General features: G+C 40.5%; 1 protein-coding gene across 2 annotated transcripts in view; it reads right to left on the bottom strand.

The window, feature by feature from the left end:
- The window catches only part of Kit (v-kit Hardy-Zuckerman 4 feline sarcoma viral oncogene homolog), an 86,603-nt gene that overhangs the window by 19,152 nt on the left and 50,484 nt on the right, over positions 1-16,967 (bottom strand). For both annotated transcript variants that reach the window (XM_013009141.1, XM_013009140.1), the window contains exons 6-7: positions 16,209-16,398; positions 13,985-14,100 (exon numbers count right to left, since the gene is read on the bottom strand). In XM_013009141.1, the coding sequence (XP_012864595.1) occupies positions 13,985-14,100; positions 16,209-16,398 (306 nt within the window). The remainder of the gene's footprint in view (positions 1-13,984; positions 14,101-16,208; positions 16,399-16,967) is intronic.

Raw genomic sequence — 16,967 nt, 5'->3', positions numbered from 1 at the left:
TCTTGCTCATCTCTCCCATCCTTAGAACCTTCTTGAAGCTGTGAGAGAGAATGATCTTCCAAGGGGAGATTCTGAACCAATGAATGGAAGATATGGAGAGGTGAACTGAGAATCTAGCCAAGAAAGATATTTACAATCCCACCATGCCCACTGCACACAGGGGGGTCTCTGGGACCTCTCTCAAGCAGAGGTCACAAGACCTACTGTCTAGGTTTTGCTTCCAGTGATGAGAAGTCTGAGAGACTACTTCTGTTAAGAAGCTAGCATTCCAACTTTCTAAAGGTGAAAATTCTATTTAGTAGATTCCTAATGGGATTCCAAGTTATTGTGGGGATGAAATTAGGATTTGTAACCGGAAAAGGAAAATCCCAACTGTCTTTTTGGGGAATTGAATGGGTATTATTCATAAAGAGCTGAATCACTATATTTACAGGGAAGCTCACGCATGACAGTAAGTGACAATATGGGCTTTTAACTCCAGACCTTTATTTCGAATGCAAAATGCAGACAGAAAATGATAAGAGAAAAACAGCCAAAAATTATATTCACACATATATTTAGAGTCTGGATAGAATCAGCGTGGATAGAATCAGCAAAAACATAAATTGTATCAGCAGGAAAGCTCTAATTTGACATTTCTGTGTAACTATAATAATCAATTGATATTCAACAATTTAAAATTTTGGAAATTATTTCTAAAGTAAAAGAAGATGAGCTGTGTTTGCTGGTTTTAATGGCAATGTACTTGAAGGTTTCTCACTCTGAGAATAAGCTACCTGTAAGCATTTTGAGGGCAGAGATGATGATGTGCTTATCAGCATCCTTAGAGGTGAGCCCAGAAATGAGTTCACAACTACAAAGGCTATGTAGGCTATGTGTGGGGTGGATCACCTCTTATACTTTACCAATTCTCTACCACTAGATAAGCTGCAGGCTCTGTTTCTGCATGTGTAAAATGGAAATGGGAACGGTAGCCATCTCATAGAGCAGTTGAGATAATTAAATGAATTAGGGCACACAAAGAGCTAATAATGACTTGCACTAATGTAGCACTATGGCTAGCGGTGTGGCTCAATAGTAGAGCTCCTGCCTAGCAAGCATGAAGTTCTGAGTTCAAACCCCAGTACTAAAAAAGAAAAAAAATGCATTTATTGATAGTTTTTATTATTGATTCAGTTTACTAATTGGAGTACTCACCCTGCTTGGTTAAATGCATTTTCTACAGATTAAGTTAATCGTATCTGCCACGCTTAATATTCCATTCAGTGATCTGAAAATTGCTTCTTTAAAATAATGTGATAATATGTATGTGTTTTAATCTGATACATTGGGAATGTGACATCAATTATATTGCAGTTGATAAGAGAAATACGTGTGGTGAGAATGAATAACAGATTAGAAACATAGGACAGTTATTTCCCCAGAAAAAGCTTACAATGGTAAGTGGCATCTTTGCAAAACAACCTCTCAGCACCTTACCTCCTTAGAGGCAAATGAGTTGGCAGGGATCAGAGTGTCCACATGCATGACACACCCACCTGTCACTCAACCTGGCCCTGCTGATGGGCAGGCCAATTGGCAAACACACACAAAAGAGTGACTCTCCAAAGCCATCTCAAGGTAGGAGCATCCTTGAGAGTTTGGATCCAATGCCAGCTTTCACAAATAGAGCAAGACAAGCCATCGTCTTGCGGAAAAATATCCATCTGGCAAGTTTCATTTAATTATCATGGGCAACTGTGTGATCAGGCTGAAAAGTAGGACACTACACACAAAAAACAGTAGACTCTTAGGAGAATGCTATTTTGCTGGAGACTGTAGGTGCCATACGGTAAGTCTCTCTGGACTCAGCTTAAATGTCACCTCTATTTCTAAGCAATCCTCAATTCTCCCAAGCCAAATCAGTTGATCTGTCTCTCTCTCTCCCATCTCATGGCATTTAGGATTCCATGACTCTGTTATGCTAGACCTTGGTCTGCTTTCTCTTTCAGACTATATATTCTCAAGAGCAGGAACCATGTCTGATTGATTGTACCTCTAACTGCGGTACATAGTAGAGCTAATGAATGATTAAGATACTAAAGGTAGCAGATAGTAGCTCACACCTATAATCCTAGCTACTCAACAGGCTGAAATCTGAGCATCACAGTTCAAAGCCAGCCCAGACAAGATGGCCCATGAGAATTTTTATTGCCAATTAACCACTAAAAAGCCAGAAGTGGAGCTGTGGTTCAAGTGGTAGAGTACTAGCAAAAAAGCTAAGGGACAGTTCCCAGGACCTAGTACTGCCCCCTTCCCCACATGCATGCACAGATCCCATCCAAGAGTGGGGATGTATTTCAGTTGTACAGTAAGGTTCTTTCCCCAAATCCTCGCACTATAAGATGGTGGCAGGAGGAAAGAAGGAGGGGAGAACCCAACCAACGAACAAGTCTCTAAACGTCCAAAGGCACTGACTTAAGAATCAGTCTAATGGTGACTTTCCTAGTGGATGTTTCTACTGTTTTTACAACAGATGGCCCAAAGAAATTCACAAATATGTTTAGATATGTAAATTTTTTTCATTCTGAGATTAAGTCTATACATGATGACATAGATATTTGGACACGAGCTTCAAGTTCAGAATTTGGTTCTACTACCTATATTCTTCTTGTCACACATGCTTCCCAATGCCCATAATGCCACAGATGGACTTTTAATGGACCTAGATTTTGTAGAAGGAAGACATTCTGTAGAAGGAAGGGATACTGCAAAATGTTGACAATGGTCTTCTATGGTCATATGAAAGATTTTTGGATAATTTTTTACTATTTTTGGCTTGTTTTCTAATTTTACTTTACAATGCACACATACACTAAAAATGCAACTATAAAATACTTTTTAGAAAACTGGAGCAGCTCAAAATTACATAACCAGTTACATTTCACTTTGGTGACAAGTACTCTAAGATCCAAGCCTTGCAGCATGACACCTGGTGGCAGTTACACAACAATGGTGCCCAGCCATGGTGCAGTCTGTCTGTCTGACCTACTTGCTCCTGTGTGCTGGTTAATTAGGTAGTTGTTTTTAATGCTACTATTCCAGATGGATCATAACTTGTGGCTGGTTGAGCCACTTTTGTCCTGGCGGGCCTCAGAGAATCTTAAACTTTCCCTATGTGTCAGACATCCTGAGAGATGACCCTCGTGAAGATTCTGGAAGCCCCTCTCCAGAATCCCAGTAGGTTCAGAATCTGATCCACAAATGTACTTTTTAAGAGCACTTTCAAAGAATACCACCAGGGCCAGGCCTAGATGAAGGCAGGAGAGACAGTGTGACATTTCACAAGACACTAGCATTAAAAGTGTCACAAGATGGCACCTGTGAGGGCTTCGTTCTTTGCTTCACCATCACCTGGCCTGTCCCCAGTGGTAATGGTGTGACATCTCATTCTGTAAAGGTTATTATACTAGTCCAGTCCATGGCATGTTGCATTAGGAAAATGTTTAATGCATAAAAATAATGAGCTAGGTGGAAATCTGATACCTAAAAATGAAAACCCGAGCTCATCTTCATTTTATAAGTGGCTCCATGCCCTGTGAACGGCATTAAATATGCATTTTGCTGCTAAAGATACATACTCTCCCCAATTCTCCAGGTTAATCTAAGCTGCAGTTTCTCAGATATTCCACAACAACAAGGATACCAAATGACACATTCCCTAATTCCTCCCAAGTTGGAGGTTTTAGATAAGCCTAAAGGGTGGATAAGTTATGCATTTCCTGGGGAGATTAAAAAAATAGCCATTTCCTCCTTTCAAAGCATTAAGGACTTGTGTCATTCTGGTGTCTCCAACACTGATCAGCTTGTAGGCAGTGATTTGACTGAGAATTTATTGTTCACACAGTGAAAAGCCTAAACATTTACTGATTTACGGATTTGTGATCTTGAAAAATATTCTTTTCTACCACCATCAGGTCCATGTGGAATGCAGGAACAAAATGAATTTTAAGAACTCAGCACAGACAACTAGAGCTGGCAGCTGCGGGCGTGCAGAAGTGACTAGTAGGGGAGGTCCTCAATTTATCTCTGTGTGGAGAAACATTTTTGAGACTAGGTCTTCTCTTGCCCGGTCCACCTTAACTGACTCCTGCTATAAATGCACATTTGTCCACACTCTATAATCAGGCAGAACAAAGAATACAGACTTGAGGCTTCAAATAATAAAAGACTAAATGGAGAGCAATCAGAGGATCAATTTCTGTTTTTACAGTTCCAGGCTTTGCTGGAGTTGAATGGTGGTGTAGCAGCATTTTAGCAATTTCTCACTATCCTGGTTTAGATCTGGATGAAACCTCCATTCCAGTCCTAACACTGTTATGATAAAGAAGTAAGAAAATCAGGTGAGAGCTGGAGGTACAGCTCAAGTGGTAAAGTGCTTGCCTGGAAGCATGGGGACCTGGGTTCAAACCCCAGTACCATAAATCAATTGATAAGCTCAAATACACTCATACAATAACTTAGTCTAGCTTTTTAATAAACTAAGTGGTATATTCCTAAGGAAATCTCCAGAACTGACATTTTGGAAACATATGCAGTATTCTAGCCAACTTGCAGGATTTCTGGAAATTGGTATATGGGCTTTAACAGAGCCCAGGCCTGGAGGTAAAGCTCCAGACCAGAAAATGTACACGCGCGTGCACACACACACACACACACACACACACACACACACACGAAAGAAAACAAAAAACATGTTCTGATTAGATAACATTCCCAATTAGGAGTCAGCTCAGCAAAACAGAGGCAAGACAAACATTTCCAATAAATACTTAGGACTTAGGCAGAGACCTCTGGGTCTCTGGCATGACTGTCTTGAAATGGAACTTTTTACTTAAAAGTCGGGTGTGGTAGCTCATGGCTTTAATCTCAGCACTCAAGAGGCTGAAACAGGAGAATCATGAGTCCAGGACAGCCAGGGTTGTAGAGTGAGACCCTGTCTCAATAAACCAAAACACAAAATACAGTAACCATGATCCTAAACTTTTTTTTTTTATTTTTGGGTCCAGTCGTGGGGCCTGAACTCTGGGCCTTGGCGCTGTCCCTCAGCTCTTCCGCTTAAAGCTAGCACTCTACCACTTGAGCCACAGTGCCACTTCTGGCTTTTTTTCTTTTTGCTTATGTGGTGCTGAGGAATCGAACCCAGGGCCTCAGGCATGCAAGGCAAGCGCTCTACCACTGAGCCAACTTCCCAGCCCGATCCTAAACTTTTACTTTTTGTTTTACTTGTACATTAAAATTTGAATTTTATTCTTTTTTCCACAAAATTTTTATTCTCCCCATTACTTAAAAATGAAATCCTTAGTTTGTGGGTTATCCCATACTAACTGAATTTGAGATAAAGTTGAAAAAATAATGTCTGCATTTGGAGAAAGCCTTCCTGAGCCAGAATGAGCATGCCTATTTGATATGCCCCCTGCTGTGGTACAACCCAGACATGAGGAGGGGCCCTGGGCTCACTCAACATACAATCCACCTGCGGTCCAGGTCTATAGGCAGGGGATAAAACGCTGTTTCTCTACCCTGTAAAGTAGCTAATTCATTCTGCCACATCATTCAGAAGTGGAAAAGGGTACTGACACGATCCCCACAGAAAAATTATGTGTCTATTCCTGGAGTAATTTAAATTTCCACTGAATTACAGGTGACCCTGAATGCACTTACAAATAAAGGGGGCTAACTTGATGTAAAAATACACCTGGCTCAACTGAAAAGGAAAAGAAATATCATCCAATGGGATTTCTGCAATACAAAGGGACTACTCATGTGGTTTTTAGAAAAGTTCAGCCAAGTTGATTCTCCTGCTTTTCCAAAACCTACTCAGCAACAAAGGGCCTATGCATACAAGGCAGTGAACTTTGCCCTTTTCTAAGAGGTTCAAGTCAATCTTCCCATTAGTAATATAACCTACAAGATCTCCCCCATTTGTTATACATCCTACAAAATCCCTTCATTAGTAACACACCCTACAAGATTAATTTCCTCATGAAATATGGAGGAAAATAATGATGCCAGCACTGGTGGAGAAGGGTTGAGAGATATGTCTGCTAGTTTCATTTTTTTTGAAGAGAATCAAAGTTCTACATTAAAATCAGCCTCCACAGCCTTTTCTTTTCCAGTTTAAATTCTATATCTATTCTTGCATCTATAGATTCTCTTTATAAGGAGAAGTCACGCTTTAAAAAAAAACAGTATTCATAATTCCCAACCAATTTGAGAACAAAAGAGAAAAAAAACCACCCCAAACCATTTCAAGACAAGGGGGAAGGAGAGAATTCAAATACCCCATACATTCAATAAACCAACATGCTTTGCCTATAAAAAGATGATGTAAAAAATAAGCAACTATTTACCTAGATGAGCTGCCATCCTAAAATGATCAGAGGGTGATTTCTCTATTTGAAACTGTCCTGAGAACAGGCACAGAAAGAACGGAAAGGTAATGACAGATGGTAACCTTACTAACTTGCAGGCATGGGGGCAAGGTCACTCATTTGAGATTAAACAAGATAATTATAAGCATTAAAGAAGTCATCTGACAGGTTTCTTTGAAAACTGTCACACCATTTCAGAATTCTGCCTTGTTCTGTCATGTCTCAAAGCTGCATGACAGGGCTAAAGAGGTTCTGAAAATTTAGACAAGAACACATTATGGCTAGGTGCCAGTGGTACACTCCTGGAATCCGAGCTGCTCAGGAGGCTGAGTTCTGAGGATCATGGTTGGAAGCAAGCCTGGGCAGGAAAGTCTGTGAGAATCTTAACTCTAAAAAGCTGTAAGTGGAGCTGTGGCTTAGCTGGTACAGCACTAGCAAAAATGGTAAGAGACTACCCAGGCTATGAGCTGAAGCCCCAGGACTGGCAAGAAAAAAACAAAAAAACAAACCCCCAAACCAGCACACAGTATGGCCTGGTAAGATACAATGTATGTTACTCAATGCAAAACAAAAATAAACAAAAACCCAGATTAGAAAACAATATGACCTTGTGTTTATAAAAAAATATATTTAAAAATATATATAAAATATGGGATGGGGCTGGGAAGGTGGCTCAGTGGTAGAGCGCTTGCCTTGCATGCATGAGGCCCTGGGTTCGATTCCTCAGCACCACATAAACAGAAAAAAAAAAGACGGAAGTGGTGCTGTGGCTCAATGTGGTAGAGCTCTAGCCTTGAGCTGAAGAGCTGAGGGACAGCGCCCAGGCCCAGAGTTCAGGCCCACGGCCGGACCAAAAGAAAAAAGAAAAAAAATATGTGTGTGTGTGTGTGTATATATATATATATATATATATATATATATATATATATACACACACAACACATATATATAATATGGGATATTTATAAGACTCAGTGATAAAACATAAATACACTTTGAAAGCTATACTTAAACCTGACTTATTTTTACTTTATATTTCCTGTTTTTTTTTCTTATTCCTATAACACTTTTGTAGTAAGAAAAAATTGTTTTAGTTTTAAAAACACTTGTAATGAAAGGACTGTCATTGATCATGATTCATTGTACTATATTCATAAGCTGCTTTGTTGAATGGCATCTCCATGTACAAATGGTTTGTACATACCAAGCTACTTTCTACTCTCCATGGGAGCCCCACCTTGAACTCTCAAAAGCAAGAGCATGGGTTGGAAGCATGGCTGAAGTGGTAGAGCACAATGCATCCAAGTTCAAATTCCAGTTCCACCCAGAAAAGGCCACATAATTCAGAAAAGAGTTTTTAGTCAGCACCAGCCCTCTTTAAAGTACAGGAATTTCAAGTATTTGATACACAGTTGGGTCCAATAGGAGCTACTTAATGAGGAAAATGCTAAAAGACAAACTTCTCAGGCAAAAACCCATACAGAAATGTGTTGAAATTTAAAAATTCCAGCCTCAAACACAAAGAGAGCATGGTTTGGACATCCATCATTTGCAAGATCCTACCTTTTTTCCTTTCTTTTTTCGGGGGGGGGGCAGGGGTCCTGGGGTTTGAATTCAGGGCCTGGGTACTGTCCCTGAGTTTCTTTTGCTCAAAGCTAGTGCTCTACCACTTGAGCCACAGCATCACTTCAGCTCTTCCAAGTAGTTTAGTAGAATTAAAGAGTCTCATGGACTTTCAGGACAGGGTTTGTTTTGAACTGTGATCCTCATACCTCAGCCTCCTGAATATCTAGGATTATGGGCATAAGCCATGGGCACCCGGTCTTTTTCCTTTTCTTGAGGGCCTTGGTGCTGTCCCTTAGCTTTTTTGCTCAAGGCTGGCACTCTACCACTTGAGCCACAGCTCTGCTTTCAGCTTTTCTCTGGTTAACTGGAGACATGAATTCCTGCTATGGTTGGCTTCCAATTATGATCCTCAAATCTCAGGTTCTGGAGTAGTTAGGATTATAGGCATGAGCCTATAGGAAGGCCTACTATCTTTTAAAAATAGAAAGAGAGGAATTTGGGTACAGTGGTACAGAACACATTTGTATACACAATAGCCAGTACCGAAAACAAAACAAACAAACAAAAACACCCTTACAGGATAAGAAGTGGTAAATGTCTAAAGGAGCCAAGTTCTAGCAACTCTACTCTCCTTGGTTTTTGAAGAGCATCTTCAAGAGCACAGTGGGCTAAAGTGCCCACCCCCTTCCCCTGCCCCCAACTGAGTAGTAGTCTTTAAAGCCACTATACTGTTTCAGCCTTGGAGAAGGTCCCTGAGCTTCCAGCCAGGTTGGAGGACCCAGATGGCTGACAGGCAGTCTGAAGCTACCCACATGGCAGGTTTGACAAGTTTCACTTTTGAAACTATGGGCCATTGCACTGATAGTAGTCCCTCCCTAGAGTTGGCTCAGTCATCTGTAAGTAAACTTGACTATGACCCAAAATATACAAAGGCAGCCCAGACTTTGTAAATGTGTTTAGAGGGGAACTTTCTCATCAAAAGGTTTCATTCTGGGTGACTTATTCCTTTGGCTGATTTAGCTGTACTGTACGATCTATAAATAATCAGTAACCTCAGGCAGGATGTTAATTATAAGATGCAGTGATTTAGGTATAATACATTATTTAACATTTCCTTAAATTGTTTCTCAACTCCCTGTTAACACCTATCCATAAATGGAATGAAATTGATGACATCTGCGTTAATTTCATGCAGTCTAGCAGTCATTCAGGTTTCCAGTCTAGCCTAACCTTCAATCTATTTCGTAAGGCAAAGAAGAAAGGCAAACCTTTTAGTGCTCAACATCTACCTTTCCACTCCTATCTATGGACCACAGCAGCTGTGCAACTAGCTAAGTCTTGTCCACTAAAGGATAAAACTTTAAGATTAGAAAGAAATGTATTTATAACCCTAAATATACTATTTCTCATATCTGTTGAAGTCATAATACTACTTGGAAATATTCTCAGATAATGTTGGAAGTAGTATTTTAAGGTTCTTGGATCTTTTGAACACCATTGGAGAGACCTGGAAAATAACTGACTTACCCTAGTGATCATACCTTCTCCCTCCCCTACTCTCTCTCTCTCTCCCTCTCGATCTTTTTTTTCTCTCTCTCTTTTGCCTGCCTGCTTCCTTCCTTCCTTCCTTCTCTCCTTCCCTCCTTCCTCCCTCCTTCCTTCTTAAATTTTTTTTTTAATTTCTGTATGTGCTGGTTCTAGGGCTTGAACTCAGGGTCTGAGTATTATCCCTGAGAGGCTGTTTTGCTCAAAACTAGTGCTCTACCACTTGAGCCACAGATCTACTTCTGCCATTTTTTTGATGCTTAATTGGAGAAAAAAAAAAGTCTCATGGAAATCCCTGACCCAGCTTCAAGTTTTCTTATTTACTCAAAAAATATTGGCGTGTATATATGGGAAGGAAAGGTCAAGTGAACAACTTAAGGTACATATATGGCTATTTATTGCCCTGAGTCTGGTAATAAACCTTTGTAACCAAAGAGATCACAGTTCCTAAATAATTAGCATAAACATAAACTACCTAAACATCTTGATGATGTTATTGTCTATAACATTGACAGGAATTTGAGAAAGAGTAATTACCTATGAAGAAATTATTTTGTGGTAAAGATTTTTTTTTGGTCAGTCGTGGGGCTTGAACTGGGGGCCTGGGCGCTGTCCCTCAGCTCTTCAGCTCAAGGCTAGCACTCTACCACTTGAGCCACAGCGCCACTTCCTGTTTTCTGGTGGTTAATTAGAGATAAGAGACTCACTGACTTTCCTGTCTGGGCTGGCTTTGAACTGCGATCTTCAGCCTCCTGAGCAGCTAGGCTTACAGGCCTGAGCAACTGGTACTTGGCTGTGGTAAAGTTTTTAGAACTCTATTTTCCTTTTCTTTTTGCAAGGGAAAGAAACCATCCGTATCAAAGTTTTTAGAAGTTGAAATTTATTTCTATGCACGTCTTGGATAAGCAATTCCAAGAGCAATTATAGTAATGCAAATTCAGTGAACACTGACTTTTGTTTCACTTTATGCTTGAGTGAGAACACCCACTAGTTTCCTCTGTTGTACTCAATGACAGAAAAATGTGTTCTAGCTCTTGGCCATTGAAACCACTGTGAATGTCACTGACCCATGTAAACCATGGTCTGATTAGAGAAATTAAAAACAGTATTAAGACATATGTGAGTTTTATATGTTACATATTTAAGTGTTCTCTTAACACTAATGGTCAGGTCATAATATTTTAAAAGTCTCACTCAGAAGACCCTCTTCACCACACTTTCCCACACTCAATATATTGAAGTCTACATTATGGAATTATCAAAACAAATGGATTTTCCAACCACCCAACATTAAACCATCTCAAATCAAGGACGTTTTTATTGGCATTTCTTACAACCGAATCTATTAAGCAATTACATATCAGTGTCACTGGTAGTTTGAATTTCTGTGCTAACCCTATGCGTTTATTATCTTGACTTTTATTAATTCTCATTTCACGGAACCTAATTCCTTTCTCCCGTGGGAAGGTGATTTACAGAATAAGCCATCTAGTAGACCTATGTATAACTGCTTCAGCTAAAATGATGTCAGTATGAACACAATGCTCAATGTTTTCAACTGTGAAGTGATTTAAGCTGTTGATTTGAAAGTTCAACATTTAAAAAAAAATCCTCACCTATAATGCTATGAAAAGAAAGAAACGTATTTAAACCCAACAAACTAACTGTAACTATACAGAATGACTGGGTAATGGTTCACAAGAGGCAGACAGTTCACATAAAAAATTCCAGCTTGCTGGAGTGTCACTGGCTTATGCCTGAAGTCCTAGAGATCTAAGGATTACTGAAGTCCACGAGATTCTTATCTTCAATTCACCAGCAAAAAGCTGGAAGTGGAGCTATAGCTCATGTGGTAGAGCAACAGCCTTTAGTGAACAAACTAAAGGACAATGCCCAGGCCCTGAGTTCAAGCTCCAGTTACATATATACAAATGTGTATACAACACATGCACATGCACACACACACACACACACACACACACACACACACACACACACGTACAGCTCTATCAAAGGACTTAGAATCCCAGTGGGTTAGAGAAGTTGAAGAAATACCTTTAGTGCTTATACAAAACCCATAAGAAGAAAGCCTTCCTGAGCAGCAGGTGGTAAAGTCTACTTAACCTGCTCAGTATCCTTAGTGTGATTAAGCAGGACCTCAACCACAAGGTGGAAGATAGAAGACCCACACTAGATTACAGGAATAGGCTCTTCCTAACAGGGAGGGATCATTTTAGAAGTTAATGGCTTACCTGGTTTCAAACAAGAATGGGTTCCCAGCAGAAGTGATTACAATTGACCAGTCTGATAGCAGATTAGCCTCGAAAGTAAGATGGTAGCAATCCCCCCTCCCTCCCAAAGTTGGAAATGCTCTTCTATGGTCAATGTCTCATGACCAACGGGAAGATCACAAACTGGCAAAGAAGACAAAGGAGAGAGGGAGAGAACACAAAGCACATGACTGTAAAATCCCCAATGGCCCAGCTTCTCGAAGTCAGCTGTATGGAAAACAACACACCTTCATGATCTGCCATCCCTGAGCCACAGGAAAGGCCTGGAAACAGAGGGGAAGTATTTGGAAGGGCTGATCTGGCAGAGTAACTTTTGTATCTGGGGAGATGAATAAATAACAAGGCTCATACTAGTATTTATATCTGTTTATTTCACTTCTCCAGTGATTTTTTTTACTGTATTTTCCAGACATATTGATCTACAGTAAATTGAAAATCTTTGTGTGGAGATGTGGAGGGGTTCACTGTCATAGATGAACAAGTCTTACTATACTACAACAGTCATAATAAAGTCTTATACAAGCCATTTGCATATTATGCTTGCAAGGATATTGATTTGCCTACAGTCATCTCTTAAATTAGTTGAATATTAAGATTTTTTTCAGAAGTAGCTAATTTTGCCCATGTGTAGTAATAGTAAGCTCCTTTGATTAACATCTGAATTAATCTAGAAATATTTGAATTGAGGGCCAATGAGATATCAAATAATCAAAACTATCTGAGCAACTGAAATATTAATTAAGATTTCCCTTGGAAAGGGAGAGTTTGGAGTCAAATAAGTTTGGGATAATTCTCTCCATCCTGGAGCCTGCTCCTGGGGAAGTACAGAACATATTAAGGATTCTGTAAAGGTTGTTCATAAAAACTGTATTTTTAATTATAAGCATGCAACCCTTTTTTTTCATGGTACTGGGTATCGAACCCGGAGTGTTGCCTCTGCTCTGCTAGGCAAGCACTTTGTCACTGAGCTACCTCCCAGCCATCGACCTTTTTTAAATCTAAATTCACATTAACATTTTATTCAGGAAGCATAATGTTGGAAATGCTGACATAGTGAAAACAAACCCTTCTACATGAGCAATCAAAACTCCTGTCCAGATGGCCATTTCCTAGCTGTTTCTCTTCCCTATTTGTAAGTGGATTGGACCCATCACCCATTCACCCATTAACAGGACTGAGCTGTGGCCTCAGATGGAGTCCTAAGTGAAATCACAGCAGGTGGGAAATCCAGGATAGGGAAGGGGCTCCCAGTCTGTGTTCCCACAACTATCCTTGTGGCCCACACAGTCCTATTCCTCCCTTCTGAAAGGAAATGTTCTTTGGTGAATTCCAATCCCCATGCTACCCTACAGCCAGGGATGGCCAATTTTAATAGCCATTTACTGAGCCACTGGGTCTCTGATAGAGCTGGTTTGGTAGATACTGGCCAGTTCTCCTTTGCAAACACAGGTTGGAGTCAGAGCAGAGCCAGGAGGAAGCTCCTCATTCAGCCAAAGCCCCAGTAGGGCTTTTCCACCCCCTTGGCCTTAGCCTCTGTGTAGGCATTTCCCCAAGTAGTTGTAGGGATCAGAGTTAGGTGCTTACAGCAATGGAAGACTCAGTATTGAAGGTCTCATGAACATAACCAACTGTCCCCCCAACCACCTGCTATTCTTCCACAGTCCCCACATTTCTCAGGAATGACCCATTAGCTAGATTCACGTGCATCAGTCTCAATGGGAGAACAATCTATTAAGTGTCAATAGTGGGACAGCCTGGGAAGAAGAGAAAGTGCTATAACAGAGGACAGTCTTGTCAGATTTCCCATGCATTGTAAAAGTCCAGTTCCTACTCATCTGCCTCCCTACTTCATCAATCCATAATAGTCTATTGTCCCTCAAACAACTGTGATTTTCAGCATTGATGGCCTCCGTTTACTTCAGAGAGACAGTTTCTAGCATTTGTGCCACTTTTATGTGGTCATGGAAATGTAGGGCAAGGACTTGGTTTTACTCTTCTAACCACCAAACCGTGCAGTCTCTGTTAAAGTCAAAATTATCATGAAACATTATTTACATAGTACATAAGAAACACAGTTGTGCAGCTGTTACAGACAGGAGCCTCAGTGTGCAGTAATAAATAAATATATAGATATAGATAGACAAGGAAGGAGCTCTGAATTTTACTTACTGTTCACATAAACACTAAAGGTCACAGAAGCATTGACATCAGAGTTGGACACAAGAAATGTGTAGGTGCCTCCCTCGGTCCCTTTTAATCTGGTTAGATGAAGTTTGCTTACATATCTACAAAGAAAAGATGATAATCAACCTCCAGTAGACAAGACCTGTCCTTTTATGCTTCTATCTGGAACTACGTGTGTATTTGAAGAGAAATACAACTCATTGAATTCACAGCAGTAACAAAATTCATATTAAGAATGCATACATGGTTGATGTGGGACAAATGACTGCCCTATGACAACAGAATATGGAAAGGCCAGTTAACACAATCAGGCCCCTGCTTCTGCCCTCATGGGCTATCCTCATGACCACGTCCCTCTGCCCACGCTATTTCCTCCCTCAACTTCACCTAACTGGACAAACCCCAACCTGGCTAGCATTCGTACATCCACCATCATCATGGGGACCCTGCAGCCCTTCCAGAGCTACATACTCCACCACTCCCACACCTTGTTTCTTGGGATTTCTTCTATCCCACTAAATTCTTTTTCCCAGAATCCCAGAATGGTGACTGCATATGCTACAATCTCGAGCAAATCCCTGACATGCACTCTCATGTGCCTGGCTGTAGCCCATGAACAATTCTCCTCAAATGCAGTACCCTTGGCACACTTTCCTTACCAGAGGACAACCGCTCTTGCTGTAAACCACCTGCTGCTTGGTCCTAACTTTCCAACCTTAATCTCTAGGGCAGGTATCTCTGTACTATGCCTTGTGTGCTCTGCATTCTTCTATCCCCAGCTCCTTATGGGCCCTGCTGTGGGAATTACTCATACCTTATGCCTGCAACTTTCTGCCAAAGACTGCCTTTCACACTGAGACTGACTAGATGTTGATAGCCTGCAAGGTCTGCAGACCATGAGTAACTGTGATGGGAGTACACAAGACCCAGAGTGCAGGGCTTCCAACAGTCACCTCCCAACACATACACCTTTACTTGGATCCTTTCCCCATTCCCTGACAGCTCCCTGTTAAACACCTGCGCTCAGATTCTGTCCCATGGAACTTGATCCAAGACATTCTCGTCAGAATTCTCAAGATTCAACCTAAGAGTACCTCTTGCTTCTCCTTTCTTCTCACTCAGTCATTCCCCAAATCCATCTTCTCTCTACCCTCAGTTCTCAACCCAAAGCACTGTCCTGCCTCACCCATAGTCTTCCAAGAGCCAAGGGCTCCTGACTACACAACTCTATCCAGACACCTGCCCCTGATGCGTCATTTCACCTTGGTCAATCTTTTTTATCCCTCTGCTGTTTCTTCTTCCATAAAAATGGGGGAAGAGCATCTTCATATACAGTTTGTGAGGACTAAAATGACACATAAGGCACTCAGAACCTGGCCTGACAGAAAGAAAGGCATGTTCACTACCCATAATGTATTATTACTAGCCAACCACGGTGGTGCCTGACTGTGATCCCAGCACTTAGGAGAATCGTGAGTTTGAGGATAGCCTACGTTACAAATTGAGACCCTGTCTCAAAAAGTATTATTGCTACTATTACTTTGTTTTGAGGATCAAGTAAGAGTTCTGACATTCATTGTGTGGCCTAAAGTTATTCAATAATCCTTAGTTTTAAGACTTTTAAGAAACAAGTAATAATACTCCTTTTTCTTAAGTGATTTTATTTATTGTAGCCTACATATATATATATATATGTTGAGCTCTTTTAGGGGGGCTATCCTCAGAACTCTTTAAGAGAGAACTACTCCTACTTTACAAATGAGAAAACTGAGGTAGAGATTCAGTCTGCCTGTCTGTCTGTCTCTCTCATGTTTATATACAGAGGAAAAGGGATTATTCAGATGAGGATTCAAAAGGCAGTCCTTTCCAGGCCCAGAGTTGTTGGCTTATGCCTATAATCCTAGCTACTCAGGAAGTTGAGATCTAAGGACTGAGATCTGAAGCTAACATGGGAAGAAAAGTCTGAGACACATCACAAATTAGCCAGCCAAAAGATGGAAGTAGAGCTGTGGCTCATGTGGTAGACCACTAGCTAAGAGCTAAGAGCGTCTACTAGCCCTGAATTCATACCCTAATACATAGGGGGAAAAAGGGTAGAGACAACCCTAGATTTCCTTAGCTGTGTCTTCTCATGCAGATTCGACAAAGAAATAGGATCAGACAAGTAGGAGAGGGGGGACATGGGGAATCTGCAGGGCCCAGGTCTTACCTGATATTGCTTTCATTCTCAGACTTGGGATAATCTTCCCATTTGTTGGTGGATGTCTTGTTCATGTACATCCACTGCTGGTGCTCAGGTCTGGGGTAGGCTTCATACTCAACAATCAAATCTACATTTTCTCCATCATTTACAAATATCGTCGTGTTCATCATGGAGAAGATATTAATGAATCCTTTATCTAATTATAACACAGTAAGACCAAAATTGTTAGCCTCCACTGTCTGACAAAAATCACAACCTAAATAGAGTTACAATGATGATTGACTGCCTTCCAGTATTAATTGGCAACAAGAAGTAAGAAAATGTGAGCTAGCCGTGTTACCTTTTACGCTGCTCTTGCAAATTCCCTGCCATATGGTGAGAGAGAACACACACTGGAAATGGAAAGCCGTTTCCTAAGAGATCTGTCTCTATCTCAAGTCTTCTAAATCTACTAGTCTTGATGTATTTGGGGTTAAAAGAGATTTGAGCTACACAGCTCACTCCAGAACCAAGAGAATTGTAAATGTGATAAGGTCAGTATTTTTTTTAAAGGTCAACATTTAAATAAAAGTAAAAGAATCCTAAAGTATTACAGAGATGCTGAAAGAATGCGATTTTGTATTTGAAGAAAAATATACCTAGGTATCTCATCACACCATACATATTACTGGTAAATCACAGGTGACATTTTGATAATGAACCTATACTTTTAACTAAGCCACAGAACTATTTACTATCAGAATTCTTTTTTTTTTTTTTTTTTTT

The sequence above is a fragment of the Dipodomys ordii genome, unplaced genomic scaffold, assembly GCF_000151885.1.
Source record: "Dipodomys ordii isolate 6190 unplaced genomic scaffold, Dord_2.0 Scaffold8, whole genome shotgun sequence".
Classification (NCBI taxonomy): domain Eukaryota; kingdom Metazoa; phylum Chordata; class Mammalia; order Rodentia; family Heteromyidae; genus Dipodomys; species Dipodomys ordii.
The sequence above is the reverse complement of the archived record's forward strand: the minus strand, read 5'-3'. Positions and strand labels throughout refer to the sequence as shown.